Source organism: Caretta caretta, chromosome 2, assembly GCF_965140235.1.
Source record: "Caretta caretta isolate rCarCar2 chromosome 2, rCarCar1.hap1, whole genome shotgun sequence".
Taxonomy (NCBI): domain Eukaryota; kingdom Metazoa; phylum Chordata; order Testudines; family Cheloniidae; genus Caretta; species Caretta caretta.
In genome coordinates, this window is record NC_134207.1 from 30,065,633 (window position 1) to 30,088,485 (window position 22,853).

General features: G+C 41.2%; 1 protein-coding gene and 1 long non-coding RNA gene across 4 annotated transcripts in view; one reads left to right on the plus strand and one right to left on the minus strand.

Moving 5' to 3' along the window:
* Positions 1–22,853, plus strand: part of CSMD3 (CUB and Sushi multiple domains 3) — a 1,179,008-nt gene that overhangs the window by 816,225 nt on the left and 339,930 nt on the right. For all 3 annotated transcript variants that reach the window (XM_048841517.2, XM_048841518.2, XM_048841519.2), the window contains one exon: positions 5,265–5,456. In XM_048841517.2, the coding sequence (XP_048697474.2) occupies positions 5,265–5,456 (192 nt within the window). The remainder of the gene's footprint in view (positions 1–5,264; positions 5,457–22,853) is intronic.
* Positions 1–22,853, minus strand: part of LOC125632774 (uncharacterized) — a 55,155-nt gene that overhangs the window by 17,188 nt on the left and 15,114 nt on the right. The gene's annotated exons all lie outside the window — the stretch shown is intronic.

The following is a 22,853-nucleotide window of genomic DNA, read 5'->3' on the forward strand; positions in this document are numbered from 1 at the left end:
CCATTCTCAAGTGATGCATAGAATGCATAAGGATGCATAGTATAGAGCTTTGGCCCACACCTGTCTCCTGCATGTGCAGTGTTAGATTGGTTTTGTTTTCTGTGTTTTGGTCAGTTGTTTTTTTTTTTTTGGTATTTTTTTTGTTTGTTCGGGTTTTTTTTGGGGGGGGGTGGTTTTTTTTGCATCTGGCCCTATGTAAAGCATGTTTCTGCATTCTAGAATACTTATCCTGGGTATTTTATTTTACTAGGAATCTGACCACTTCCTTTTCCCCTTCAAAGCAAACACATGAGAGAAATGACTAGTTACAAACCATCTCTTACTATGCTGAAAATTATATTTATTGAATTTTAATAGCTGAATGATGAAAGCTGGTATTGACATGTCAACAGACAAAGAAACTATGAGTATTAGAAATGCAATAAGAGAACTATTAATTTCACCGGGTAGAACAAACACAAGATCCTTTGAAATTAACAGCAATATATTAAGAAAGAAAAACTCATGAAGATAATATATTCTTTTAGCTAGGTTTTAACCCTCAGTTATTCTTACAGCAGAAAATGGAATCTGGGAGGAAGTAAAAATAATACATATTACAAGATTACAAATGGAAGTTTTAATACAAAAGATTTGTATATACCAGTAGAGATTGCATTCCATTTGAGTGTATTTTAAGAATACATTACTTCATATATAGAACAACATATAAGACTACCTTTTCAAATCAGTGTTCCAAATAATGTTGGCTAAAAAATGGGAGGAAAAACATTAGCATGCTCTTTTTTTTTTTTTTTTTTTTACTTTTAATAGAAATATTCTTATCAGTTCTCTTCACAGTTTGTTTCTGTGTACAGTGGTATGATCTTAAAAGTGCCCACTGGTTTGAGAGAGGTTCCCTATGCTTTTAAATGGAGAAAATTGGTAGAACTGGTGGTATCTCCCAAACCTAATACATATTTTTAATACAGATACAAATAAGAAACTCAAAAGCATCAGAAGCATGGCAGATCTGTGTAGGTAAAACCAGTGCAGTACCCATACACCATCTTCCCCACAAATCTATCAACCATCTATTGTTATGTAGCTGTATCCTTGAAAAGCTATTACTGACAAATAGGGAATAAAACTTCCAAAGTATTGTGTGACAAGCTGTCTTAATTATCCAACTCTTCTAATAATTTATAGGTTTTCAGACTGCTTACAATAAATAATAATAATAATAAAAAAATTACTCAAAGGGACCAGCTCTTCTTGTCATAAGACTAAAGAGTCTTTGCTTGTTAAAGTACAGAAATTGCATTCCAACATATGTAGCAATGCAAAAAAAAAAAAGTAAATTATATCAATATTGTATAGTAAATTATTTTTTCTTCAAAATTTAAACTACAAAGTATTTATATCAGTCTTGGACTCTGTATCTGATTCTTGAAGTGAGACCGGTTCAGTGTCCTCTCCTTTTTTCTGGGTTGTTCTTCTAAATACTTAAAAATAAGCAGAACTCTAACTGGGATATGAAACTATAGATCTGACCCAGTTTTATTTACAGTGTCTCTTACATGAAAGTTTTTCCATCTTTTTTTAAGTAAAAGAGGTGTGCAGTTTGGATAAATGCAGAGTTTGATGGTGTGGAAAAAGAATTCATTTGAAATTTTGCTTTAAAAAACATCTTATAGAATAAAGAAAAGGAGTACTTGTGGTACCTTAGAGACTAACCAATTTATTTGAGCATAAGCTTTCGTGAGCTACAGCTCACTTCATCGGATGCATATTGTGGAAAGTACAGAAGACGTTTTTATACACACAAACCATGAAAAAATGGGTGATTATCACTACAAAAGGTTTTCTCTCCCCCCACCCCACTCTCCTGCTGGTAATAGCTTATCTAAAGTGATCACTCTCCTTACAATGTGTATGATGATCAAGGTGGGCCATTTCCAGCACAAATCCAGGGTTTAACAAGAATGTCTGGGGGGGGGTAGGAAAAAACAAGGGGAAATAGGTTATCTTGCATGATGACTTAGCCACTCCCAGTCTCTATTCAAGCCTAAGTTAATTGTATCCAATTTGCAAATGAATTCCAGTTCAGCAGTCTCTCCCTGGAGTCTGGATTTGAAGTTTTTCTGTTGTAATATTGCAACTTTCATGTCTGTAATCGCGTGACCAGAGAGATTGAAGTGTTCTCCGGCTGGTTTATGAATGTTATAATTCTTGACATCTGATTTGTGTCCATTTAGTCTTTTACGTAGAGACTGTCCAGTTTGGCCAATGTACATGGCAGAGGGGCATTGCTGGCACATGATGGCATATATCACATTGGTAGATGTGCAGGTGAACGAGCCTCTGATAGTGTGGCTGCTGTGATTAGGCCCTGTGATGATGTCCCCTGAATAGATATGTGGGCACAGTTGGCAACGGGCTTTGTTGCAAGGATAGGTTCCTGGGTTAGTGGTTCTGTTGTGTGGTATGTGGTTGCTGGTGAGTATTTGCTTCAGGTTGGGGGGCTGTCTGTAGGCAAGGACTGGCCTGTCTCCCAAGATTTGTGAGTGTTGGGTCATCCTTCAGGATAGGTTGTAAATCCTTGATAATGCGTTGGACGGGTTTTAGTTGGGGGCTGAAGGTGACGGCTAGTGGCGTTCTGTTATTTTCTTTGTTAGGCCTGTCCTGTAGTAGGTGACTTCTGGGAACTCTTCTGGCTCTATCAATCTGTTTCTTCACTTCTGCAGGTGGGTATTGTAGTTATAAGAATGCTTGATAGAGCTATTACCAACAGGAGAGTTTTTTTTTTTGGGGGGGGGGAGAAAACCTGGATTTGTGCTGGTAATGGCCCACCTTGATTATCATACACATTGTAAGGAGAGTGATCACTTTACATAAGCTATTACCAGCAGGAGAGTGGGGTCAGGGGAGAGAAAACCTTTTGTAGTGATAATCACCCATTTTTTCATGGTTTGTGTGTATAAAAACGTCTTCTGTACTTTCCACAGTATGCATCCGATGAAGTGAGCTGTAGCTCACGAAAGCTTATGCTCAGATAAATTGGTTAGTCTCTAAGGTGCCACAAGTACTCCTTTTCTTTTTGCAAATACAGATTAACATGGCTGTTACTCTGAAACATGTTATAGAATGAGAGGGGTGCGTAAATTACCAATAGAGATGCGGTTGAGATTTCCCCCTTCCCCCCCCGCCCCATATTTTAAGAAGTCTCTTAAATAAAAGCACTGGAATAGAATTCTCCACATTAGACAAACGTAAGAACTCATTTAGCTATTCCATAAAGCAAAGGAAAATCAGATGTATCTATCATTTCAAGAACACCAATGAGTCTTAAATACCTGATATGTGATTTTTTTCTTACCTCATCTATGTGAGAGAATAAGCTCTTACATTTTAAAATGTAAGTGAGACTGTCTGTTTAATGTGAAACTGTATATTCTAAATTAGTAGCTAACTGTGCAGTTTGTCAATAAACTTACATAGGTCTTTGCAAATAGTCAAACCTCCTATGTGAGTTCATATATGAGATCTGACTTTTCCAGAAATCCAAATTCAATAGCAGTCACATTGCTTATAGGCAGAGAAGGTGCCATCTTTAGTGTCCAACTCTTTGATTTAAGAGAGAAAAACAGTTTCTGGTCCAGCAAATTCTTATTTCTTTATCAATGGTGTGAATTCACATAGTCGAGAAGGAGGAGCCAAAAGTAAGTTAAACACGCCAGTATACAGTAAGGATAACAGATATGACAGTTGGCAGCTAACTCCCTGAAGGTGCAAGATGAGCTATCAAATAACTTTAACTGGCTTAGGGTTAACTTGTGCCTGACATACAGTGGCCTGTGCTGGGGATGTGTGAAGCTGCACCACCACTTTGGGGCCTCTAGGGGGGATTGTGTTAGCCTTTTGTCATGATTCAGTGATGGAATGTACAGGCTGGGAAGAGAATTGGGTGCATACAATTCAGCAATACTGAGGCAGTCTCTACCTTGATCTCCAGAGTTCCTCCATAGTTGAAAAGTTAGAGTTGGGAGGTAAAAAGGAATTAGTATCAGAAATAATAATAATAATAAAAATCCCAGAGGAGAGGAACTTCATCCATTTTCTCTAGAAACCTCTAAAAAAGGTCAGTGATACCAGTGGTGACAAATGTCTTGGGGTGGGAAGGGCATGCGTGCATGTTTTATCAGCATGTTGCTGGAGGTCACACAAAGTGAGGTTTATAATTTGAGATGATAGATACTTTTTTTTCCGCACCTTAAAGGTGCAAGTGCATACCCACTTATGTGAAAAAACCAATATATAAACAATAATATATGCCAGTACTATCACCTTACATTTTATAATACCAGCGTTCTCCCACCAGGTCCCAAACTGTTTGTAAGAATCACTTCAGGCACCATTAGGATGGAATGCAGCAATTGTTCAATAGTGCACAGTCATGCTATTCAATTGTTAAGGGCAGGATATGAGAACATTACTATTATATGTACACATGCATTGTAGGTGGCATATAAGTAGGCAGAATGTATTTTAGATGTAAAATTGAATATTTTGGCCATAGTATATAATATATAAAGTTTACGGGAAGATATTAAACAATCTATGTGCACATTTGCTCTAGTAGTTACTGTGATTATACGTGCAATCGGAGTAATCGTGGGTGGAAATGGTGAGTTAGACATGTTACATGAGCTCAATTCTGCTTGCTGGTACTTTGATTGCAAGTTCTATCTGAGTAAAGTGCATTCATATTTTTAATAGGCCAGTGCATCAACAGTTACAAAAGCGGGACAGAATGTGGCTAACATAATGTGTGTATTAAAAGTAACTTCAAGGTTTGTTACAAAATATTAAACAATGGATACATTTAAGAAAAACAGTATTCATAACATCTGGAGATGTAGTGGTACACAAATGAATTATGCAACTTGCTCTTCTTGAGCCATCTTTCTCATTCTCCAAAATGTCCCTATGTTTAGCAACTCAGATTGTAAAGTCTGCTAGCAAATATGACTGCTTTGTCAGTATTGAAATGCTACATAGAAAAAATATATATAATACGTGACATTCAGTAATTAAAACAAATGGCAAATAAAATGAATAATTGTATCAAAGAAGCATTTTAACTGGCTGATTTTTGGTTAATTTCCCCAAACCACAAAGAACATGGAAGCTTGTTGGGACTGGAAGAACGACTTAACAGATATGAAAAACATACAGTATAATTAATGTGAATTAAAAGCTGACATTTCTTTTGTCCTTGTTAGGCTCTGTAGCCACTGCCTGCCGTGATCCTGGTATTCCTATGAACGGAACTCGAAATGGGGATGGAAGAGAACCTGGAGACACGGTTATTTTTCAGTGTGACCCTGGATATGAGCTGCAAGGAGATGAGAGGATAACCTGCATTCAGGTAGAAAATCGGTACTTCTGGCAGCCCAGCCCACCAGTCTGTATAGGTATGCAGAAAACAAGAGAAAATGGAAATGCTTTTCTAATTGTGAAACCAAACCGCAGTTCGTCAAACAGTACTATAACCCTGCTTTTATGTAAAGATATTTTATTGGTCCACCTTCAAAAACTTATGGAACTAGCTCTAAGGAGTACTGTGCATCTGACAAATCACTTTGTAAAAGATCTGGTGGGAAATTATCCTGTTATCAGCCTGGTGGCTCTCAAACACCCTTTTCTCATACTCTTCTTCACAGGTCATATAATCTACCATTAGATGGCCTGTGACAGAGGAAGCATGAGGGAAGATGTCAAAGACACCAATAGTTTTTTCTTGAAACAAAACTTAAAACAGTTGGGAAGTTACAGGGGACTGAGATTAAAGCTAATGTGCCAATCTTTAAAACGGGTAAATGGGATGACCTGGGTAACTATAGGCTGGTTAGCCTGATGTTGATCTGGGGCAAAATCATGGAAAGACTAACCTGGGACACACTCAGTAAAGAAGTAAAAGATGTCAGTGCAATTAAGCTGATCAGCGTGGTTTATGGAAAATATGCCAAACAAACTTGATATTGTTCCTTGATGAGAACAGAAGTTTGATTAAGGACGTCATCTGCTTATACTTCTGTAAGACATTTCACTCAACCACACATGTCATTCTGATTTTTTTTTAAGAGCACTATACAAAATCAGTGTAGCCAATATTAAATGAATTAAAAACTGATTGATATATCCGCAAAAAAGTAATTACACTAGAGCAGTGGTTCCCAAACTTGTTCCGCTGCTTGTGCAGGGAAAGCCCCTGGCGGGCCAGGCCAGTTTGTTTACCTGCTGCGTCTGCAGGTTAGGCCAGTCGCAGCTCTCAGTGGCCACGGTTCACTGCTCCAGTCCAATGGGAGCTGCTGGAAGCGGCGCGGGCTGAGGGACATACAGGTAAACAAACTGGCCTGGCCTGCCAGGGGCTTTCCCTGCACAAGCGGCGGAACAAGTCTGGGAACTCTGCACTAGAGAATCATCATCCAACAGGGGGTTTCTAGTGGGGCCTTGCTGGGATCTGTTCTTGGCGCAATGCTCTTCAATATCCATATCAATGATCTGGAAGTAAATATAAAATTACTACTGCTAAAATTTGCAGAAGACACACAAAGTGATGGAGTAGTAAATAATGATGTGCACTAGTCAGTTACACAGATCAACCTGCATCTCTTGCTAAAATGTATTCATGTGAACAGTATGCACTTCAGTGCAGCCAAACAGAAAGTCCTACCTCTAGGAGCAAAGAATATAGATCACACTTTAATGATGGGGGATTTTATCCTGAAATGCACTGACACTGAAAAGGACTTATGGCTCATGGTAGATAACCATGAGCTCTCAGTGTGATACTGTAGCTAAAAGAGTAGAGATGTGATCCTTGGTTGTATAAGCAGAGGGATGTCAAATACGGATTTGATACTATGTCTGTATATGAAATTAGTGAGACGGTTATTAGAATTTTTGTACCCAGTTCTGGTATTCACACTTCAAAAAGTTGAAAAATTGGAAGAGGTTCATAAAATTGCTACAGAATTTGTTTTGAGGTCTGGAAAACATGTCTTGTAGTGGCATAGGCAGAGTGTTTAGTGATATGATATAGTTTAATTATATTTATTGGCATTTATGTGATATTACTTGCATAATGTGTTCATAGTTTTACAAATCATGAATAATGAGCCAATTCTAAACCAGTAGTAGTAATTATAATATTAATAAAACCCTTTTATACTGTTACTGCTACTACACACACCATGCACACACCATGTATTCTCTTTTTCTCCCTCTCTTGGTGTAGATATAAATATATATACTCTGATTTTCTAAACTGGGTAAGTGCAATCGCTTGCCTAATACCTGTGTGCAGTTTCCACACGTGTGTGCACAAACACCTAATTTGGACACACAATAACAGTAACCATTTATGCATATTAGGATGAAATGAGGCTTTAAATATTTTAATGTTGACTATGCATTATTATGAGCATTTATTACTGAAAGACTGAGGAGTGGTATCCAGATCTTATCTGGGTGTCCATAAGAGTTTCTATGTTTCAGAGGAACAGCCGTGTTAGTCTGTATTCGCAAAAAGAAAAGGAGTTCTTGTGGCTCCTTAGAGACTAACAAATTTGTTACTCTCTAAGGTGTCACAAGTACTCCTTTACTTTTTATAAGAGTTTCTAGTGTTCCTTTTTTAGTCAAAAGCACTCGAAATCACTTTGAACTGCATTATAACTTTCCTTGTAGTTCTTTCTAGATAGGAATGATACTATTTAGGCTACATCATGCCCATCCTCAGACATTACTGCTTAGGCAGTAATATTTTCCAGGCTTAACTTCATCATAATTTATTGTTTAGTGAGGGCTGACAGTTTGCCATACGTATGACCACTTTGATGGGGAAATGAGAGGCAGGGCTAACTCTTGATTTGCATGCCCCAGCTTTTTTTTTTTTTTTTGGGGGGGGGGGGGAAGTGTAAATTATTTCTTATGCCCCAAAAGTTCTCCCATTTCTCCTCCTAATATTAATGCGGAAAACTCCTACAGTATGTTGCTATTATTGAGACTGTTTAATGACACTACCTTTGGCGACAATCCTCTTGTTCTACTCTGTGGCAGAATAGTAAGAAAGACCTGCATATCAACAGCACCAGAAAATTACCACGAGCTAAGTTTTGACACACTCATTTGGAATCATTAAATATCTGAAAATTAGAAATTCTGCTGTTTTGAGGGCCCCTGTAATTCCAACATGTCTTGAGCATGTAATTACTGAAGTTAGTGTAAAATAAGCATTGGCAAAAATAAGCACTGCATTATGCAAAAAGAAAAGGAGTACTTGTGGCACCTTAGAGACTAACCAATTTATTTGAGCATGAGCTTTCGTGAGCCACAGCTCACTTCATCAGATGTTTACCGTGGAAACTGCAGCAGACTTTATATACACACAGAAATCATGAAACAATACCTCCTCCCACCCCACTGTCCTGCTGGTAATAGCTTATCTAAAGTGATCAACAGGTGGGCCAAATCCAGACTCCAGCGAGAAACTGCTGAATTGGAATTCATTTGCAAATTGGATACTATTAATTTAGGCTTAAATAGAGACTGGGAGTGGCTAAGTCATTATGCAAGGTAGCCTGTTTCCTCTTGTTTTTTCCTACCCCCCCCCCCCAGATGTTCTGGTTTAACTTGGATTTAAACCTGGAGAGTGGTCAGTTTAGATGAGCTATTACCAGCAGGAGAGTGAGTTTGTGTGTGTATGGGGGTGGGGGGGATGTGAGAAAACCTTGATCTATGCAGGAAATAGCCGGACTTGATTATGTAAAGAGTTGTCACTTTGGATGGGCTAGCACCAGCAGGAGAGTGAATTTGTGTGGGGGGGTGGAGGGTGAGAAAACCTGGATTTGTGCTGGAAATGGCCCACCTGTTGATCACTTTAGATAAGCTATTACCAGCAGGACAGTGGGGTGGGAGGAGGTATTGTTTCATGATTTCTGTGTGTATATAAAGTCTGCTGCAGTTTCCACGGTAAACATCTGATGAAGTGAGCTGTGGCTCACGAAAGCTCATGCTCAAATAAATTGGTTAGTCTCTAAGGTGCCACAAGTACTCCTTTTCTTTTTGCGAATACAGACTAACATGGCTGTTCCTCTGAAACCTGTCATTGCATTATGCTGTTTCCTTTTCCTTCCCTTGTCTTGCTTCTCCCCCAAACAAAAAAAATAATAAAAACTACAGAGTGTATATTTGGCAACTGATTTTCCATGATGATTTAAGTTCCCTAATTAATGGGAGCTTTAATACACAAACATTGAAGTACAAGGATAGATAATCATAAGTTAACACTACCTTCCAGATATGCTCTACCTGTGGCTTTGTGCTATTCTTGGATAAATTGGACTGAAATAGCATGGGAGATTTCCTGGATTTTCATAGACTCATCGACTTTAAGGTCAGAAGAGACCATTATGATCATCTAGTCTGACCTCCCGCACAACACAGGCCACAGAATCTCACCCACCCACTCCTATAATAATCCCTTGACCTATGTCTGAGCTATTGAACTCGTGATTTAAAGACTTCAGGGTGCAGAGAATCCTCCAGCAAGTGACCCATGCTGCAGAGGAAGGCGAAAAACCCCCAGGGCCTCTGCCAATCTGCCCTGGAGGAAAATTCCGTCCCGACCCCAAATATGGCGATCAGGTAAACTTCACTCCTCTGATGGTTAGAAACCTTCGTCTAATTTCAAGTCTAAACTTCCTGATGGCCAGTTTATATCCATTTCTTCTTGTGTCCACATTGGTACTGAGCTTAAATAATTCCTCTCCCTCCCTGGTATTTGCTCTCTAAATATATCAGAGGGATAATCATATCTCCCCTCAGCCTTCTTTTGGTTAGGCTAAACAAGCCAAGCTCCTTGAGTCTCCTTTCATTGTGGCAGTATGATGTGACAAACTAGAAATACTGTGACTTTTAAAAAAAATAGTATTTTTATTAAATATGAAATAGAAAAACACAATCAGTACAATTGGTCTTGTAGTTCAGTGTGACAGACTTTTGTATTAATAGCGGATGACAACATTAGACAAGGATATGTAGGGTTTTTTGGGGTGGTTTGGGGAGTGCAGTAAGTTTGTGATTATGAAATAAATACATTTAATAGTATAGTAGAAAGAGCCTGAGACAAGACCTTGTAGCAGAAGCCCGGTGTGAGGCCTAAGGCCTGAACTAAAGTAGTGGTCAAGCTTTGCTGATAGAAAGCAAAGAAGCAAAGTTAGCAGAAGTCAGGCTCTGCCTGCTTGCAAGCTCACAGAACCTGGCAAGAACAGGGCCAATATTGCAAAAACCTACACATTCCTAAGAAAGGCTAGGCACAGGACACTTATGCAAACACATTCCAGAAGGATGGTACCAGAACACCCTGATACCAAGTATGGTAAAAACACCGCCCTCACAAAATATAACAGGAACACGCTGATCTCTCTTAAAGATAAGGTCAGGATGACAGTATAATGCATAAAGAAAAGGAGTACTTGTGGCACCTTAGAGACTAACCAATTTATTTGAGCATGAGCTTTCGTGAGCTACAGCTCACTTCATCAGATGTTTACCGTGGAAACTGCAGCAGACTTTATATACACACAGAGAATATGAAACAATACCTCCTCCCACCCCACTGTCCTGCTGGTAATAGCTTATCTAAAGTGATCAACAGGTGGGCCATTTCCAGCACAAATCCAGGTTTTCTCACCCTCCACCCCCCCACACAAATTCACTCTCCTGCTGGTGCTAGCCCATCCAAAGTGACAACTCTTTACATAATCAAGTCGGGCTATTTCCTGCATAGATCAAGGTTTTCTCACATCCCCCCCCCCCCACCCCCATACACACACAAACTCACTCTCCTGCTGGTAATAGCTCATCTAAACTGACCACTCTCCAAGTTTAAATCCAAGTTAAACCAGAGCATCTGGGGGGTGGGGGGGGGTAGGAAAAAACAAGAGGAAACAGGCTACCTTGCATAATGACTTAGCCACTCCCAGTCTCTATTTAAGCCTAAATTAATAGTATCCAATTTGCAAATGAATTCCAATTCAGCAGTTTCTCGCTGGAGTCTGGTTTTGAAGTTTTTTTGTTTTAAGATAGCGACCCTCATGTCTGTGATTGCGTGACCAGAGAGATTGAAGTGTTCTCTGACTGGTTTATGAATGTTATAATTCTTGACATCTGATTTGTGTCCATTTATTCTTTTACGTAGAGACTGTCCAGTTTGACCAATGTACATGGCAGAGGGGCATTGCTGGCACATGATGGCATATATCACATTGATGGATGTGCAGGTTAACGAGCCTCTGATAGTGTGGCTGATGTTATTAGGCCCTGTGATGGTGTCCCCTGAATAGATATGTGGGCACAATTGGCAACGGGCTTTGTTGCAAGGATAAGTTCCTGGGTTAGTGGTTCTGTTGTGTGGTATGTGGTTGTTGGTGAGTATTTGCTTCAGGTTGCGGGGCTGTCTGTAGGCAAGGACTGGCCTGTCTCCCAAGACTTGTGAGAGTGTTGGGTCATCCTTTAGGATAGGTTGTAGATCCTTAATAATGCGTTGGAGGGGTTTTAGTTGGGGGCTGAAGGTGACCGCTAGTGGCGTTCTGTTATTTTCTTTGTTAGGCCTGTCCTGTAGTAGGTAACTTCTGGGAACTCTTCTGGCTCTATCAATCTGTTTCTTTACTTCTGCAGGTGGGTATTGTAGTTGTAAGAAAGCTTGACAGAGATCTTGTAGGTGTTTGTCTCTGTCTGAGGGGTTGGAGCAAATGCGGTTGTATCGCAGAGCTTGGCTGTAGACGATGGATCGTGTGGTGTGGTCAGGGTGAAAGCTGGAGGCATGCAGGTAGGAATAGCGGTCAGTAGGTTTCCGGTATAGGGTGGTGTTTATGTGGCCATTGTTAATTAGCACTGTAGTGTCCAGAAAGTGGATCTCTTGTGTGGACTGGACCAGGCTGAGGTTGGTGGTGGGATGGAAATTGTTGAAATCATGGTGGAATTCCTCAAGGGCTTCTTTTCCATGGGTCCAGATGATGAAGATGTCATCAATATAGCGCAAGTAGAGTAGGGGCTTTAGGGGACGAGAGCTGAGGAAGCGTTGTTCTAAATCAGCCATAAAAATGTTGGCATACTGTGGGGCCATGCGGGTACCCATAGCAGTGCCGCTGATCTGAAGGTATACATTGTCCCCAAATGTGAAATAGTTATGGGTAAGGACAAAGTCACAAAGTTCAGCCACCAGGTTAGCCGTGACATTATCGGGGATAGTGTTCTTGACGGCTTGTAGTCCATCTTTGTGTGGAATGTTGGTGTAGAGGGCTTCTACATCCATAGTGGCCAGGATGGTGTTATCAGGAAGATCACCGATGGATTGAAGTTTCCTCAGGAAGTCAGTGGTGTCTCGAAGGTACCTGGGAGTGCTGGTAGCGTAGGGCCTGAGGAGGGAGTCTACATAGCCAGACAATCCTGCTGTCAGGGTGCCAATGCCTGAGATGATGGGGCGCCCAGGATTTCCAGGTTTATGGATCTTGGGTAGTAGATAGAATATCCCAGGTCGGGGTTCCAGGGGTGTGTCTGTGCGGATTTGATCTTGTGCTTTTTCAGGAAGTTTCTTGAGCAAATGCTGTAGTTGCTTTTGGTAACTCTCAGTGGGATCATAGGGTAATGGCTTGTAGAAACTCATGTTGGAGAGCTGCCGAGCAGCCTCTTGTTCATATTCCGACCTATTCATGATGACAACAGCACCTCCTTTGTCAGCCTTTTTGATTATGATGTCAGAGTTGTTTCTGAGGCTGTGGATGGCATTGCGTTCCGCAATTTGCAATTCATTTGCAAATTGGATACTATTAATTTAGGCTTAAATAGAGACTGGGAGTGGCTAAGTCATTATGCAAGGTAGCCTGTTTCCTCTTGTTTTTTCCTACCCCCCCCCACCCCCCAGATGCTCTGGTTTAACTTGGATTTAAACTTGGAGAGTGGTCAGTTTAGATGAGCTATTACCAGCAGGAGAGTGAGTTTGTGTGTGTATGGGGGTGGGGGGGGGGGGGATGTGAGAAAACCTTGATCTATGCAGGAAATAGCCTGACTTGATTATGTAAAGAGTTGTCACTTTGGATGGGCTAGCACCAGCAGGAGAGTGAATTTGTGTGGGGGGGTGGAGGGTGAGAAAACCTGGATTTGTGCTGGAAATGGCCCACCTGTTGATCACTTTAGATAAGCTATTACCAGCAGGACAGTGGGGTGGGAGGAGGTATTGTTTCATATTCTCTGTGTGTATATAAAGTCTGCTGCAGTTTCCACGGTAAACATCTGATGAAGTGAGCTGTGGCTCACGAAAGCTCATGCTCAAATAAATTGGTTAGTCTCTAAGGTGCCACAAGTACTCCTTTTCTTTTTGCGAATACAGACTAACACGGCTGTTCCTCTGAAACCTGTCAGTATAATGCATAGAGATGTTTTGATCAAACCAACATGTAAAAGGTAATGGAGCGGTAACAACCCATGTCGGGGGAAATAACTAACTATGTCAGAGCAGCAAAACATAACTTGTTTGTATTGGTGTATACAAAAGTCTTAGAGGGAGTGTCTTTGGCCAGCTTAGGGGAGATGGAAAGTCCCGCCATTCACTGAGCTGCATCCATTGTCATGGGCATACATGTGCTAGTGTAACGATCCGGGGAGCTAGGCCTGTGCTTTGTCAACAATAAACCTGGCCGGGTGCCTTCCTAGCTTACCTAATCTTGTGGTTCACGCAAGGTCTGCTGTGCCAGCTACCTCCTCAAAGCTGGGAAAGCATACAGAGGGAACACAAGCAGCCAAACATCTGACAACAGAGATTTGCTGTTTCTGGAGCTATCAAATATCTTATAATGCTGACAAGTAAAATGTCACCTTTAGGTTTCAGACTTCACAACTTATTCAAATGAATGAGGCATAGATCATCTCTCAAATATTTCAGGCCTTCTGCAGATTCAAGAAGGCAGCACTGCATAATTTTACATGTAGTTCAGATTTTCAAGGCTTTATTTTCAAAAAATAAAGCTAGAATTGTTTTTTTAAGTGGAAGGTTTGATTAGGAAGCACAGTTCTCCAGGATGGGCTGTGCAAAGGGTGGATTTCATTGCAAACTCTCACAGAATTGTGCAATAGCTGAAACCCTACCTATATCATAATAACATCATGAATACAATATAAAAAAAAAACCCAAAAAACACCAAATGAAAATACCCTGTAATAGATCCTTTATAGCTTTTATTTTTATTCATGTTAGTGATCTGTGGCCTAGAGAACAATTTACAGGGAGGATTAACTAGTTTTATTTAAATGTATGTAAAAGCAAGTGACATCTTCAGTCTTTTTAGAGTTGTAATTATATAATGGTTCATGCTGTTGGAATTGTACAGTCCATTTTTAAAACAAAGAAAATTAACCAAGGGAAAACCAAACTGATCTTAAAAATCAGATCTTCATGAAACTAGATAGTTTTGCTCTTTATAGCAGAATTGGCATTAATAAGAAAAGAAAATGTTGCAATGTTCTTATCAATATTTGATTAATTTGTTCAAATTATTCTAGGATGGCCAAACTTCAAACAGCTCTGTTCTTTGTGAAGATCTCTCAGTAATGATTATCCCAGATTAAAAACAAAAATACCCCTATTGAAACTGCATTTGATTGTTCTTGTCAGCATGTAATACATTAAAAAAAATCAAATAAAAGGAAAGCCTGAAGGCACTGAGATAGCACATCCAGTACTACCACACAGATTTAATGGGTTCTAGGCTGACCTTTTGGAGATGGTGGACATTAAAAACATCTTAGACAGAGCTATGAATTACTTGGTAGGGTATTAGTTGCACTGTTCACGTCTTTCCTCCACCACCAGATCTATATAGTGGTATTAACAATGGCTATTGAGGCTTTACTGGCATAGCCTACTAGTAGTTCCCATTAAGGCATTGTAGAAAAGTGAATGTAAATATCATTAATCCTAGATTATTCAGCACTAGATTGTACCAGTGTGGAGGTGGTATGTGTTAGGGGGCTTATTCCTTCACCCACTTACTTCCCTGGTCCTTCTCGCATGAACAGAGAGCAACAATACCCGAAGTCCAAAGGTGCAAACAATTGGATGTTTATGGGGGTGAACTTCCAGCAAGCATGATTCCAGTTTCCTTCCTTAGTGTCCCCCTTCCCAGCTCTGACACCACAGAGCCTTACACCTGTGTCCCTGTTCCCATTTCCCCTTTTAGCAAAACATGATTCCAATTTCCCCACCCCCATTCCCTGTTCCCATCTCACCCACCCACACACCCACCCCTTAAGGTTAACCTGTCCCCCTTATTTTCAGGCTTGACTTGTTTTTTTTTTTCACCTCCCTTTCCTGGAGGGCCATAATCTGAGTCTTCTAGTAGCTTGTTTGCTGACCAGATGTATTCATTATTTGCAGCTCCTTTGTGCCCATCAGCTAGGTAATTTGAATTTACACAGAGGCTTACTAGCTTGCTTTTGGATCCAAAGCTGTTAGCAGCTCAGACACTGTCTTAAAAGGGAAACATTTTACTTCCACTAGAGTTCTCATTACTTTCCACTTTCATCTCCTGCTCCAAAACACACAGAGATCTGAAAAAGAAAGCACAACCTATTGTGGCCCCTTTTGGAGCCCTAAGAGGATTTTAATGAAGTACCATGTTTTATTTGCATTTCTTTTACCCCTTCTCCAATATACATTGCACATGTCCTGGGAAAATGCACATTCCTTCCATATAGATTAACCTCCATAACATTATATTAGCCATATTAATTTTACACAAGGTGTAACTGCCTCCCCCATGCCCATAGACTTTTCATGCACACCCACCAAAACAACAATCTGATCCCCCAGAGCCACCCCAAAGCTCAGTGTTTCCGTCAGTGTGCTTGAGTGATGATATACTGAATTTTGAGATGTGGCTTCAAATGGTAGATATGGCTTAGTTCTGGGTGCAGGGTGTGTCCTTTCAGGTCAATTATGGGATAAAGATGGTTCTAAACAGAAAGGTCACATAATTCTGAGCAGCATTTTCCACATGTCAGGTGGATGCTTGATTCTGAAATACCTGAGATTTAACTTCCTGCATGAATAAGGAGGGGAACAAAGAGAGAAAATCTTCAAATGATTTTAGAGCCTATTGCAAGGTGAGGAAATTACTGCTCCTGCAGTGTATTTTACCTAGAAGATGATTTATAAAGCTGAAGATTAAAGATGATTATTACACCAAGTATATATGTCTTTATCTTGGGCTCTGGAGAGCCTGCCACACTGAGAAATAGCTAGTCCTCTGGGCAAGAGGTAGACGAAAAGGATTGTCTCTATGGAGTGCCTACCCACGAAAACAGATACAGTCGTTGCTAAAGAATATAAATGAAACAGATATGAATGTTGACTGAGAAAGAGACTACAAACAGGAAATTAATAAACCAAGGGACCAGCTAAATAAAAATAATACAATAGTGTATATGGCTATGAGAAAGTCACTTATGTCAGTTTGAAACCCTAGATTTAAAATATATACCAGCAATGGCGGCTGCTTCTTCAACGCTTAGCCACAAGAGTCCAACATCTAAACAGACTTGATAAACCCATGTAATGGGAGGGGGGTCCTGCCTCTGGGCCATCTCCACCCTTCGGTTAGTGGAATTTTATCCTAGATGTTACAAGCCACCCGGAGAATGGAGTTCACTGGAACGTCTTGTGGCATTCTCACGATATGTCCAAAAAGCGTAAGGCACCATCTGTGGACAATGGGCCCAGTAGCCTGTAGACCAGAGTGACCATAAGATGAAGTCATTCCACTTTATGCCCAATTGAATATGTTGGCATTTTGTGTGGAAAGCCTACAGCTTTGCCCAGCCTGAGTGGTGTAGTGTCCAAGTTTCACAGCATTACAACAGTACTGGGAGGATACAGCTCAAATAGATCCTGAACTTGGTTGTCATTCTGAGATGATGCTGGTTCCATATTCATTTTAAATTACCCATGGCAGATGCTGTGATGCCAATCTGATGGAGAACCTCTGTGTGAGAGTTGGAGGAACTGATGAGTATAGAACCCAAATAGCAAACATGGAGACCACTTTGACAGTTTCATTACTCAAAGAGATTGGAGTAGCAGGTGGACTTGGTCCTAGGTTTTGCAGCTTTGTCTTTGACCACAAAACATGAAGGTCAATCTTAGCCGACTCCTCCTCCATTTGCAGGAGTGCCTCGCAAAACCTGTTGGGGGTGTGTACTAGAAGAACAATGTCATCAGCGTAGTCAAAGTCTGAGAGCAAGAAATCACCAAACTTAATGCCTATGGACCTGACGGAATGCTACATTGCACAACAAAAGAGTGCAGGGGCCAAGACACAGCCTGCCTGACACCAATGGTTCCATTATGCAGCTCTCTAATCAATTCCAGCAGAGTGGTAGGACACCTATGCCATTTAAGGCCTTCCATAGAGTGACATGGTCAACTGAATCAAATGCAGACTTAAGATGGATGAAAGCGATGTGCAGGGGCTTCCTGAACTAATGGTGTATCTCCAACAACAAGCGGAGGGCCAAAATGGCATCTAATGTGGACCTGCTCCTCAGAAAGCCTGGCTGTTGGGAGAGACACTTCCAATGTAGCAGGGGCTCCAAGCATGCCAGCTCCAATCATGCTAGCAGAACATGCGTAAACACCTTCCCTGGAACAGACAGCAAGGTGATCGGCCTGTAGCTCTTATATTCACTATGCGGTGCCTTGCCCTTATAAAGTAAGATCACAATACCATCCTTCCAGGCGGTTGGCAAGGTTCCAGTTCTTCACACCAGATGAAAGATGGACAGAAGCGATTCTGCTATCGGGTCAATAGCACATTTTAGCAGATCTGGGGGGATTCCATCAGTGCTGGTTGCACATCCATTTTTCAGTTTAGAGATGGCATGCTTCACTTCATCCAATTTTGATGCTTTAGTATAAGTGTCTGGGTCTTTAACCACAGTGGCTGCCAGATCATCCAGCTCTGAGCAAGCCACAGCTGGAGGGTGGTTCAGGGCACTGTGATAATGTTCCACTCAGAGTGAGAGGATGTCATCATCAAATTTACATGGTTGGCCTTGGCTTTCAGTCAGGATGCTGTTCGTAGCGACTACCTCTTCACTGCTGGGGTTGCGGATCATGCAGAATGCTGGCTTTAAGTTGCCCCTGGCTAAGCCAAATTCAACATCATCCGCCCCTTGGTTATAATATTCCTCATGATCGCAGAGTGCCAGGGTGTTTAAATTTTCGCTTCAGCTGATTACGAGTGTGCTTATTGCCATGCTGGTGGGCTGTGACCTTCAATTTAATTATCTGGAAGGCCACTTCCAATAACCATGGTTAGCGTGCTGGGCACCTAAAACCAATCGTACGCTCAGCAGATTGGTGAAGGATAGAAGTGAACAGAGACCAGGCAACCTCCATGTCTTCCGGCAGGTTGGCTAGAGCTGAGAATCTATTGCTGACATTGATACAAATCCTGTTGGCTAAACCTGGCATGTGAAGTGTGTGAACTTCTTTATCATTTCAGAGGGCTTACCTGCTCTTTGGCACTTCAACACAATATGGGCAACCACTAGGTGGTGGTCTGTGTTCGCTGCACATTCAGCACCATGATATTCTCTGTCATGTGTGATGATGTGGTGCAACCCCTTGAGTGACACCATCGTGCGAGATCCATGACATCTGGTGTATGCATCACTGCTTTAACCATGATCCAAGAATGGAAAGATTCTGGGAGGCACAGAATGTGAGCAAGTGGCAAGAGTTATCACTGGGTGTACCTGAACCATAATGACCAATGACCTGTTCAGACTTAGTTTGTAAAGAGCCAGTAACTGCATTTAGGTTACCCAGGATCAGAAGATTATCATGTGGAGGGACTGTGGGTACTGGAGATTCCAATTGATCATAGAAATGATCTTTTACTGAATCAACAGATTCTTCTGTCAGAGCATAGACTACTATGATAGCAAGATAACCATGCCGGAGTTTAAGACATGTCATAAGTAACCGAGAAGACATGGGTGTCCAGGTTATCAAGGAGGATTTGGCCTCACCTTCAGTATTAGTGCTACCCCCTGGGGCCACCAGAACACAGAAGTAAAGAATCTTCCACCTTGTGACATCTGTCACCAATCAGCCTTGCTTCAGTTAGGCCTGCAATTGATATGCCAAGATGGTCCATTTTACATGAGACAGTGACCTGATGACCATGCCTGTGAAGAGTTGCAACATTCCAGGTTGCAATTTTGATGGACTGGTGGAGATCTCAGTTACAATTGGATACATTGCCACAGTATACTGCAGTCGTGCCTTCCGACATCAGAGGGCATGCATCCCCAGGGGGGCTTCGGCACAAGCCCATCGTATTTACACCAAGGGAAGACGGCAACAGCAAGGCATCTACTGCTGAGAGTAAGGCAGGGGTTTAACTGGATGCTAAGTTATTCATGGTCAAAAGCAGGGGTCAGCAACCTTCATCATACGGCCCATCAGGGTAATCCACTGGCAGGCCACGAGATGTTTTGTTTACATTGATCATCTGCAGGCATGCCCCCGCCCCCCCCCCCCGCAGCTCCTAGTGGCCGCAGTTCACCGTTGCCATCCAATGGGAGCTGTGGGAAGTGACACAGGCCACAGGGACATGCTGGACACCGCTTCCCGCAGCTCCCATTGGATGGGAATGGTGAACTGCAGCCACTTGGAGCTGCGGGGGGCTGTGCCTGCAGACGGTCAATGTAAACAATGTCTCACAGCCGCCAGCAGATTACTCTGATGGGCCGCATGCTGAAGGTTGCCGACCCCTGGTCAAAAGCAAGAGCAAATGATTGTCCCAAAAAATACCTGGTCCCACTGAAATGAGATAGAGGCACAGTAATGCAACCCTTTTCCTCGTCTACTGGTACTGGCTTCACACTACGTGACCCGAGCCATTGAGTCTTTCTCAGAGACTTCCTTCACCTTGAATAGGTAGGTGCAGCTGCTGCCCTACATCTTTGCTGCCTGTGTTAGCCATCATTTTCAGGGTTCTTTTTGGACCTGTCCACCTCACATGATGCCCAAGGTGATATTTTGAACAAGCCTTCATAGCTGATGGTATATCTCCAATGAGTGATCCCCTACTTCAGATGTTACACCCCTCCACCACGATGAAGTACAGGTCAGACTCGGGGGCAATGGCTAAATTCTGGGAATTCCACCTGACACCGTTTCCAGAGGAGGATGTATTTATGCAGAACCTAATTACAGACACCTTAGGTTTAGCCAGAATTTCCACAAGTAGAACCTAACAAATAAGCTACAGTAAATTGAGACGACAAACCAGGCAACCAGGGGACTGCCACCAGTGAAAGAATAGAGCTTAGAACACACACTGATTCAGAGCTGATGGTTTGTCTTAACTTACAATGGAGAGAAACAAGACTTCTTCTTTTACTGGCCTCTTTGCATTCCCACTCTTGGGGTGTGCTGATGGTTCAGGTTTCCCCATCAGAGAATTTCAAGAATGTTAATGTGTAGAGGTCATCTCAAAGAAGTCTGGTTATAGGTGAGTAAACTTCATTTCTTCTTCGGTTCACTTCTTCACATTCCCGCTCTTGGATGTGTGAATGGTGCAATTTGGACCATTAGTATATCACAAGAGTATGAATGTAGACGTGATCTTGAACTCCAGCTACAGTGAACAACTTTCATATTGCATGTATCCATATAATTTTAGAATGTTTGCATAAATTCTTATTGGCTTAGTATGATGGAGCTTTATGGTGAATTCTGTTAAAGGCAATCTTAAGAAATCATGTGGGTTTTGTTTGTTTTTCATTCTTACTTCTGAATTATCACTGCATGCAAATCAATGAAATCAAACTTCTGACTTACAGCAATGTAAACCTCCATTTTGAAAAGACAGAACAGTATCTATTAAACACATTATTGCAAAGGCAAGACAATTAAATTATTATCGGCACTAATTCGTACTTCCACAAGCTGTTAAATTCTTTACCTACAACCCAGTGGCATTCAAGTATGTGCATAATACTATCCTGCCTTTGGAAACTTCAGAGAAACTATTTCCAGTGTAATCCCAATAACTGAAGAATCACCGGCAAGGAAAGCAAACACATCTGTGCTAATGACTTTGAAATATATTTGGTCCATATGGCTAAATGATTGTTACATGCAGTTACTATTACCACTGAATTCCAGTAATTATATGGTTTGGACACCCTGAAAATTCTTGTTTGCCTCTCATTGATTTAAGACAAAATAGTGATTTAAAAATCCATTACCACCTACTGTACCAATATGATTAAAAAAAAATCCAAGTATTGTTCCTCTGATAATGGATTCTTAGATTTCTCTATTCCTTGTCCTTTTTTTTCTAAACAAAATATATATAAATGAATAATATTTTGATTCCAGTATAAAATGTCAGCCCCTTATAAGATTGCACTTGTCCAGTATACAATTACAGTTATATTACTTGAATTCATGATTGGCTTGTGGTTCAATTTCTCATGTAAGTGACTTTCATTCTATGAATTAGTTTGTGTTTGCTATCCTGGTGCAATCCGACACAATCTGTTTTATATCTACCATTTGCCAGTCAGCTGATACACTGGATAACAGAGGCTTTGTAGAAAATGTAAAGTGAATGATTATCTGCACTGAAATTCAAACACAATTTGTGAAGCCTAATCTAAACACCCAAGGATGAGTTTACTGCTTACTTTGCTTTTTAAGGTCTGTGATGATGATGATAATAAATAATAACAAATAAAGGCAGCAGCAGTGATGAAGATAAAGTAATCACCTTGAGAAATGAGAACTTTCTCATAGTTAACTGCATGACCATATACAATAGTCAATTCCTTAATGAATGGAATAGGTGTGACCACAATATAGTTGCTGTGCACTAGGGCCCCAATCCTGCACCATGCTCTTAGGGAATGTGAGTAGAGGCCCCTTCACCAGGGTCCCTCCTTCTTTTCTTCCTTCTCACACAGAATGCACATGGACATTGTGAATGGGTGGGAACTAGGGCTGGGGCTTCCAATGAACTCCCCATCCTCTCTGCATTTAAGCAGTCCTGGATATACAGAAACAATTCTTGCTGCTGAGAGATGCTCCCTTCCCCCCTCCCCACATATTGCCCTGTAAGTGGGGTGGCTGTCAGAGCTGTGTTTCCAGCTTGGTGTTACCTGTTGGGGTCAGGAAGGATTTTTTTTCTCTAAGGAATATAAGCAAGCTGTCCAGTGAGTTTTTCACCTTCCTCACAGCATCTTGTGGTCCTGGTAGATTGGGGTCTTAAGAATAAGGATAGTACTGCCTCCCATCTGCACAATAATAACAGGGGAAGTAAAAATATAAATAATTATTTTCATAACTTGTGGCCAATGTGCAGTCACAGTCTACAAGGTCACAGCTCCAAGGGTAGACCAGAGTATGTGATCCAGAAGGGACTGGTGGATGCAGTTAGCCTGAGGGTCAAGGGAAAGTCTTAAGTGTTCTGAGAATTAGCTTCCTCTTGTCCATACCTTCCTCATTATTGTAACTGTCAGTAATGCTACCTTAATGGTTACAGCACTTACATAATTGTCCTTTAAAAATAAAACCCAAACTTCCCTGCATGCTGTTGGGCGCACATAGAACTTTCTTTGTTCTACTTTGAGTGTGCTTGTAGGATGTACTAATATTTTCTTTGTATGCCTGTAAGCCACACTTAGTAGCATAACTGTATGATATGTAGTTTGTAAAGCCCACAGTCCCATCAAACTGG